The sequence below is a fragment of the Buceros rhinoceros genome, unplaced genomic scaffold (assembly GCF_000710305.1).
Source record: "Buceros rhinoceros silvestris isolate BGI_N320 unplaced genomic scaffold, ASM71030v1 scaffold11598, whole genome shotgun sequence".
NCBI classification, from domain to species: domain Eukaryota; kingdom Metazoa; phylum Chordata; class Aves; order Bucerotiformes; family Bucerotidae; genus Buceros; species Buceros rhinoceros.
This window is the reverse complement of record NW_010425114.1, coordinates 1-9,249: the sequence shown is the minus strand read 5'-3', so window position 1 is coordinate 9,249 and position 9,249 is coordinate 1. Positions and strand designations below refer to the sequence as shown.

At 37.4% G+C, this 9,249-nt stretch overlaps 1 protein-coding gene across 1 annotated transcript; it reads left to right on the top strand.

Annotated features, from left to right (window-relative positions):
- Positions 1 to 490: 490 nt before the first annotated feature.
- Positions 491 to 9,231, top strand: LOC104497744 (ryanodine receptor 2-like; the record flags this gene model as incomplete). Its single annotated transcript, XM_010141027.1, has 10 exons — positions 491 to 699; positions 1,534 to 1,886; positions 2,972 to 3,086; positions 3,928 to 4,088; positions 4,490 to 4,649; positions 4,915 to 5,001; positions 5,709 to 5,935; positions 6,843 to 7,644; positions 8,151 to 8,351; positions 8,862 to 9,231. Coding segments are annotated over 10 exons (2,685 nt in total), but the record flags the coding sequence as incomplete, so codon positions are not given.
- Between the last annotated feature and the right edge of the window lie 18 nt (positions 9,232 to 9,249).

Here is a 9,249-nt window from a genome sequence, read left to right as displayed (position 1 = left end):
GACAGAGAATTAATTCCACAGCATTACTGCAAGGTGTTTAAGGAAGTTCCCCCCTTTGTTTCGAAGCTTGCTACTGAACAGTTTCTTTGGCCATAATTTTTATTTTGAAAGACATTGAAAACATTTTCTGTTCATCTGCTCTATGCCACTCATAATGATACATACTTAATTTTTTTTTTTTTTGAGGCTGAAGTATCCTAATTTCTTTAATTGTTGCTGATAAAAAAAGCAGTTTCATTCATGTTGCCCATTTTCAGATCTATTAGATCCTTAGAGGATTTTTTCAGAATGATATTTGAATGGTATTTGAGATACGGTACTTGGTGACATGTAAGAGATGATGTGCTGTGGATGACTGCTTGCATTTATATTGTTTGGGTCTATGCTGGTTTTTTATTTTTTCTAAATTACTTTTAATTGCGTTATGGAAGAGACCGGTTTTCTGATGTTCATGATGTACAACCTATGTCTTCTTTCATGTTGTTTTAAGGATTTCTACCTGTGTGCAGTTTGGGCCCATCTCAAGTGGGAAGAATGAACTTCGGAAAAGATGTCAGCACTCTAAAATATTTCACTATCTGTGGCTTACAGGAAGGGTATGAACCCTTTGCTGTTAATACAAACAGAGATATCACCATTTGGCTGAGTAAAAGGCTTCCTCAGTTTCTACCAGTGCCACAAAATCATGAGCATATTGAGGTTTGTGATCCTATTAAAACATTTCTAGACATTTCTTCAATGAATGTTTGAATTATGTTTCTACTTTAGTACTTCTTGACCCAGTTCTGGATGAACCTTGCATGTTACAAATTTCTTACATTCAGTGGAGTTGCAAATAATGTAATTATTTCCTTGATGTATTTATTTATCTGTGAAATCTGTCATCTATATGTAAACATGAAAGCCTGGGAGACAAATTCTACAATATGTCCTCATTAAGAGCTCCTTGTATATTTGAGAGTAAACAACTACCATAAATATAGTGTTTCTGTCTAACAGATAACATGTGTTCTGGTGCACATGCTTTGTGAAGTGATTTTTCCATAACTAATTGGTTTTAATTTTAATAAATATTTATTTGCCAATGGTGTCAACATATCCCAGTCAGTTGTGCATCTTGATGGGACTGAATTCAAGCCTCGTAACTATCACGAAATCCTTCTGAAACTAATGAAATAAAACAAAATAAGTTTTTCAGCTGATGTGTATCACAGTGTGGCATTTAAAAATTACTTGTGTTCTTGCATATGTATGATTTATATTGTTCTGGGCAGGATTGGATTTATGCTGCAAAGAGCTATGATGAGAAAGGTCATTTCTTTGTGAGTTTTTATTTAACAATGGACAATAACAACCTCCACTCCTTGTAGTATTTTTGCCCCTTAAAATGGCAGCACATTATTACAATACATTTGACAGCAGACGGCTGCATGTTTTTCAAGTTGTGGATGTTTATTCTAGAAATATAAGTTGAATGTTTACAAATGGGAAAAAGCATCAGCTTCAAAACAACTACATCTTTACATTTGATAGGTGATGAGAATTGATGGCACCATAGACACCTGCCCCTGTCTGAAGGTCACACAGAAGTCCTTTGGTTCACAGAACAGTAGAACAGATGTCATGTTTTTTCGATTAAGCATGCCCATTGAATGTGCTGAGGTGTTCTCCAGATCACCTGCTGGAGGGTTACCAGGCTCTGGTCTTTTTGGCCTGAAGAATGACTTGGAGGATTATGATGCTGATTCTGATTTTGAGGTTTTAATGAAAACTGCTCATGGTCATCTAGTTTCTGACCGGACAGAAAGAGAAAAAGATGCCACAAAACCAGAGTTAAACAACCATAAAGATAATGTTCAAGAAAAGCCTTCACGTCTTAAACAAAGGTTAGTAGCACAATTGGTTTAGTTTTTCTTTTTTTCTTTTCATTTTTTCTGTCTTTATTTTCTTGTTTCTTCGATAGTGGAGGAAAATGCCGGTCAGGTGTGCAGGTATTTTCCCCTAATTCTGCCCTAAATTTGGGTGTAACACAGTAAGTGGGACAGTTAACCTTCATGTAATTAAACTACATGATATGCAATATATACATTAAAATTAAACAGAAAACTGAAAACATTTTTCAAGCTATTAGAAACTTATCCTTTGGTTCATTGTGAAGGCATTTGTGATCATCATGTGAAGTGCACTGTAAAACCATGGAGATCCATTCCGATAGCACTAGGAGGTCTTCAGAGCAACATGGATTGTTTTTTCACATGGCTTCCAAAAAGCTGATAGTGTTAGATAATTTTTATCTAGAAATGTATATCAACTTCTTGTCTCACTCAGTTAACCAAATAATCATAAGAATAATCTCTAGGTGATACTTTCATTCTCCCCAAAATTTTTTTTTTTAATGAAATTAAGAGAGGAAAACCTAACTTGATGATGCTGTGGAGATGCAAACGCTGGGCCATTACCCAGACAACATTACTGCAGCTTTCTGTTCCTCTTCTTCCCTTCTTTACCAAACTTGTATTGTTAAATATTGCAGCATGAATCAGGACACATGGATGATATTTTTAAATGCATGAAGGTCTTTTAAGGTTCCACATTCTTTCACAATGACATAGGTTATTATCAGCCTAATAATTTTTTTAATTATCAGCAATTATCAGCCTGATAAATTTTAAGTTTCATGAGTTTAATTTCCACGTAACTTTTGAATATGCAGCTTAAGCTCAGAATTCATTTAAATGCTTTTAAAATTGAGCTTGACTCTTTCTCTTTTCTGAACAATTTATTTTGTTTTAATCTATGTGGAAGTAATGTACTAACTAGTATTATATATTAATAATGTAATAAACATTATGTATTTAGTGCTAGTGTAATAGATACTATGTATTTAGGGATAATATATCAGTGTAAAATTTCTTTATGTGTATACATTTATATATTGTCCTTTTAATATAAATTTTGATTTTACTTACAGATTTATGCTCAGGAGAACAAAGCCAGATTACAGCACAAGTCACTCTGCACGGCTCACTGAGGATGTGCTAGCAGATGATAGGGATGACTATGATTTTTTGATGCAAACTTCCACGGTATTGTAACATAAGATTGGTATTTTAGCTGGGTTTTTTTTTTTTAATAGCTGCATGGTTTTGCTTGTAAGAGTTTCCGACAGTATAATTTTCAGGCAAAATTTTAAATTTAATTAGAATTTCAACTTTTAAGTTAAATGTCCGCAGTAGTCCTGTACTACTGAAATAGAAACCACCACGTTCCTTTTGTTTTGACTTGATTGTCAGTCTAAAACCATTCCCACGTGGAAAACCATAAATTAATTGAATCCATTTTTGAAACATGAAACATAAAAGAGGAAGAATAAATAGTTCTAGAATAATGTAATAAATAGGAAAATGTGCCTTACACTAACAGGTAAATGTTCAGGACTATTTAAAAACATTTATACAAAGTTTACTCAACATTTGTTTCATGGAATTTCCAGTGAAAATTTTTGTGCGGATTTTGTGCATCTTTCTCTGAGAAGATCAGCTCCATAGCACTTGCTAAAAATTGAGTCACCTGCAGTATAGAAATTGTAGCTGCAGTACAAAAACAGACTACAATGCTATGATGCAGAACACATCAGATAAGTATTTATCAGATACGCAGAGTACGTCTAGATACAACGCACACATCTAAGCCGCACCTTTAATCTTTTCCATTTTGGGTTTTAACACACATGTTTTGTTGGCTATCTTTTGATTTGTATTTACATTCTTTTATTGCTTTGCTTATAAATTGCACTTGAAGAAGCCTACGTTAATTTTGAAGAGATGACGTATTTTCAGATTTTAAGGCAATGAATTAATTCTGAATCAAACTGATACACTGGAAACCAAATACTAACATTTACTGACATTATTTTTTTATTGACAGTATTATTATTCAGTGAGAATTTTTCCTGGTCAAGAACCTGCTAATGTCTGGGTGGGCTGGATTACATCTGACTTTCACCAGTATGACACAAGCTTTGACTTGGACAGAGTGCGTACCGTCACGGTTACGCTGGGAGATGAAAAAGGAAAGGTTCACGAGAGGTTGGTTTTCTTAAAAAGATACCTATTTTATACCCATAATAGCAACTAACGATGTATAAACTGTAAATCCACCCCATTTACTGTAACTGCTCCTCTCCGCACTTCAGCTTGTGATCCATGCCAGAAACCTTGTGCTATACTTAAATGATTTGAAACATTGCAAAGTCAGTTTGCCTCTTGGAATTTTACAAAAGATTTGAGCTTCTTCATATTTTGTCATCTTCAGTGTTTATTTTTTCAATTATGATGTCTAGGTTTTACTAAATTTTGGCATTGATTATGGTGGGATCTGCTGTTTTCAGCCACAAGGCCCTGTTTGTTGCAGCCATACAAAGTTGTTCTTAATCCACTACATGAAGTTTACACACCATCCATAAATAAATTTGTCTTTTGACATTCAGTATAAAACGCAGCAACTGCTATATGGTGTGCGCAGGAGAGAGCATGAGCCCTGGGCAAGGACGTAATAATAATGGTCTGGAGATTGGTTGCTTGGTTGATGCTGCCAGTGGCCTGCTGACCTTCACAGCTAATGGCAAAGAACTAGGCACATACTATCAGGTGAGTGGTTTTTTATTAGGTGTTCCAATGTGAAGAGGGAAGATCAAATCCTCGGGCTGCATCTTATTAGAAACTTTTGTGCAAGATTGGAAGAAAAAGTAATTGTTGCTGTTACGACAGTGATTTTCCCTTCCTATTTGGATTTTCTGGGGCTTTATTCAAAGGCTTGCACTGACTGACTGTCAATACAGATATGAGGGGTTTTTAATATGTAATAGTGTATTGATATCTTCAGTGGTTTTATATTTGTGCATCTGTGATTTAGGTTGAACCAAGTACGAAGTTGTTTCCTGCTGTATTTGCTCAGGCTACAAGCCCCAATGTTTTCCAGTTTGAACTGGGAAGAATAAAGGTAAATAACGCTTTGGTTTGTACACATTTAGGACTAATATATCACAGCAGTTAGGCACATTTTTGTTATTCCAAGTGTTTGCACTGTTGCCATATTTATTCTTAATTCAGTTGTAAATACTTCATGTATTTAAAATATAGTACATTGGATAAGAGGGGTGGTAACTGATTAGAATTGGCAGAGGATATAGCAAAGTCCTGTTGAATTTTCTGAATCTCATCCTTCATGATGAAATGAAATCACTGGGGTCAGCAAGGCAAATCTCTTATTCTACAAACAGAACAAGGATGACTGAGGTATCTGCAGATTAGGTTGGGATTTTTAAAATAGTTTTAAAGTACATTCAAACAGGACACTCCAGGAAAACTGAGCTGAAATTTACTCCCTTGCTTTGGATCCATGGATGTCTAAGAAATCAGAATAGGTAAAAGAAGAGTGCAGTTCAGATCTCTGGTCCAAGGAAGTGACCACACATTCTGTTCAAGTTTCTATTTCAAATGTAGCTATTTAAAAAATTTGTTATGGTCAATGCTCTCTTGCTGTTATCTGCCAACAGTTCCCAGCTGGTTTTAAAAAATACTGAAAACGTTAAATTCCTGTTGCACTGTACTTTACTGTATGTTGAATATATTTCTTCAAAAATACCATATATCCACTGTTTGGTAAACATAATGGAACTGATTATCTCTTCTGTTGGGATTTTCCAGAATGTAATGCCGTTATCTGCTGGCTTATTCAAAAGTGAACACAAAAATCCAGTCTCTCAATGCCCTCCACGTCTCCATGTACAGTTTCTGACTCATGTGCTTTGGAGCAGAGTGCCAAACCAGTTCTTGAAGGCTGATGTCTCTCGGATCAGTGAACGTCAAGGCTGGATGATACAGTGCCTGAATCCTTTGCAGTTCATGGCCCTTCATATTCCTGAAGAAAACAGGTTAATGTTTGTGTGTCAAAGTATATCAGAGTTAGGTTGGGATTATGAAGCTAGAAATTATAAAATTTCTGTAAGAAAAGCCCAAGGACTCATCTGTATTTATTATACATGTAAATAAAGGCAGTGTGTTTTGTTTTAGCTAACATTAAAAATTAATGTTATTTTTCAATGTTTTAAAATCTGCCTCCTTTTGTTGTGTTTCTATTCTCTCCTAGTTTCTCTCCAAATTCTTTAATAGTATATATAAGTCTTGAATGAAAATGAAAAGAGCTTTATTTATGAATTATTAAAAATAATCTGTGAGATAGGCAAAGATCTGGTTTTGCAGAGTGTTTTTTTTAATTTCTGACCAATTTAATTATTTTATTGCTTTATTTTTCTTAATTCTCCTTTAAATGATTGAAGAAAATTAACTTTGTGATTTCCTTGTTACCCAAAAGTCTCAGCATTTTGCCAGTGCCAAAACTGAAAATAAAATCACTCAGAAACATGAGATAAGAATTTCAAACAAACAGCCATGCACCCAAACCCTCTGCAAATTAACTGGTTAGTCTGTTGACATTTTGCAGCCCTGGATCTAAAACCAGTAAATTATATAGATGTCTCAACCTACATTCAGTTTCGGTTATCCAAATTCTTCTTTGTACTATGAAGAAGTATGTTGTGTTAAGCAAATAATTTTGATCTTTCCCCACTGAATGTAATTGAAATTGTACTTTAGGAGCGACTTGAGTAAATTCCTGATTGAACTTTGTTATCAGTCCTTGATTCTTATGTTGACAGTGTTTCTTATGTGAAACCTGAAGTGTGAAATTGTGCCATTGTTATCCTTAGGGAGAATTTTGAATTCCTTCATTTAAGTCTTTACACTGATACGGAATTTACTGTATTGTTTTTTTCTCTGCAGAACAATTGACATTTTAGAGCTGACAGAACAAGAAGAATTGCTGAAATTTCACTACCATACCCTCCGTTTATATTCAGCTGTTTGCGCTTTAGGCAACAACCGAGTGGCCCATGCTATGTGTAGCCATGTGGACGAATCTCAGCTTCTGTATGCTATTGAGAATAAGTATATGCCGGGATTATTACGTGCAGGATATTATGATTTACTCATTGACATCCATCTCAATACCTATGCAACTGCGAGGTTAATGATGAATAATGAATTTATAGTTCCAATGACAGATGAGACCAAGAGTATTACTTTGTTTCCTGATGAAAACAAAAAACATGGCCTCCCTGGTATAGGACTTAGCACTTCTTTAAGGCCAAGAATGCAGTTCTCCTCTCCAAGTTTTGTAAGCATTAGCAGTGAATGCTTTCAGTTCAGTCCTGAATTCCCTCTGGAAATCTTAAAGGCCAAAACCATAGAGATGCTGACTGAAGCCGTTCAGGAGGGCAGCCTGCATGTCAGAGATCCAGTTGGAGGTTCTACAGAATTTCTCTTTGTCCCCCTTATCAAGTTATTTTATACCCTCCTAATTATGGGAATTTTCCACAATGGGGATCTGAAACACATCTTGCAGTTGATTGAGCCCCGAGTTTTCAAAGAAGCAATGAGCCAGGAGGATGAAATTGATTTCTCAGAGAAGGAGCTGAGTTCAGATGAGCTCAAGTCAGAGGAGGGAGAGGAAGAAACCAGGGGAGAGCGAATGCCAAAGGAAGGACTCCTTCAGATGAAACTTCCAGAACCTGTTAAATTACAGGTAACAGTTCTTCTGCAACTGTGGTTGTTCCCATTTCTTCACTTGGTAATTTCTCTATCAAGAAATAGAGCATTTTGATGTTAGTTAAATAGAGAAGCCATTTCCTTACAGGAAACAACAAGAGTTAATATCTTCCTACTTACGTAAACTTGTTCACTATAGATCAAACAACGGTTGTTTCCTTAAATGGCATTACTTTCCTAATGACATTAACAGGGAATTCTCCATTTTTAATGGATCCAAACTGAAAATAAATTCCCTAGAAGCAAGGAAAAAATCCGTTCTGTTATAACTTTAAGTCTTGTGTTTCATATGTTCAGGGCACATAAATCTCTTGCGGATGCCACATATTCCTAGTGTAGGATGGCTTCACATGTAGTAAATGACAGCACTGAAGATTTCAATCACCTTATTTAATAGTAACTCTACTGCTGTAAGGAATCCGTCCTTAATATCCTTACGCTTAGATTGCCAATGCTTCTTTCTCTTCGATACTGTTTTCTCAGATGTGTCATCTACTCCAGTACCTGTGTGATTGCCAAGTACGACACAGAATAGAAGCCATTGTAGCATTTTCGGATGATTTTGTGGCCAAGCTTCAGGAGAATCAACGCTTCCGGTACAATGAAGTAATGCAGGCCTTGAACATGTCTGCTGCCCTGACAGCTAGGAAAACAAAAGAATTTCGATCCCCACCTCAGGAGCAGGTACATCTTACAATAAGCAGTTTATTTTTTGTTGTGCTCTATGGGTACAGAGTTCTGTTTGATGTCTGTCAACAGTTTGGCTGAGGTAAGCCAAGGTCCGGTAATGATAATATCCTTCCTCTATTCCACCAGAGAATAGGGCAAGGGAGAAAAGAACTCGTGAGACCTCTAAAATGCTTTTTGGAAAAACTGAAACAAACTTTAATAACACAAGAAACAGATATATATTAAATACAAAAGAAAACCAGTGAGATATTGAGGGTTAAACCCGCGGTTGGTAGCAAAAGCAAACACATGAGCCGGCAGTGAATCCAAGATGGCCCACGTGGTCTGCTGCGTGACCAGAACACAGAAACCCGGGAACTACAATATTCCCGACCCCGCGAGTAAAAGTAGAATGAGCATGAAGTCCTACCAGTCTTTATCGTGGAATGAGGCAAAGCAAAGGCAAAACAAACCCAGCAGCGAAAAGCAGTAGCTAGCAGGGAAAGCAGCTCCTCGGGTGTGTAGAGGGTCTGGACCCAGCGGCGCACAGCGGTCACTTTGCCAAAAAAGCGGTGGCGGCTCCCAGATGGTGAGGGGGGCTCCGATCCCCTGTGCAGCAGCGGTGCTCGAGCGGCGTGGCTGGCGCTCCTGGTCGGCAAAGGGGGGTTTTCAGTTGTTTTCCGGCTCAGCGGCAGCGGCACAGCTTTCGCAGCGAGAGCGGCTGTCCCCTGGTGTGGTGGCAGTGAAACGCTGCAGGGGGGCAGGCAGCGAGCAGACGATGGCTCCGAGGGCTGCACAGTGTGTGGCTTGGCGGGCAGAAGGCTCTGGCAGGCAGCGGCGGTGGTGCTCGGCGCGGTGGCGTACGGTGCGCGGTCGGTCCCGGGGGTGGCAGAGAGTGCGGAAAGACTGCACC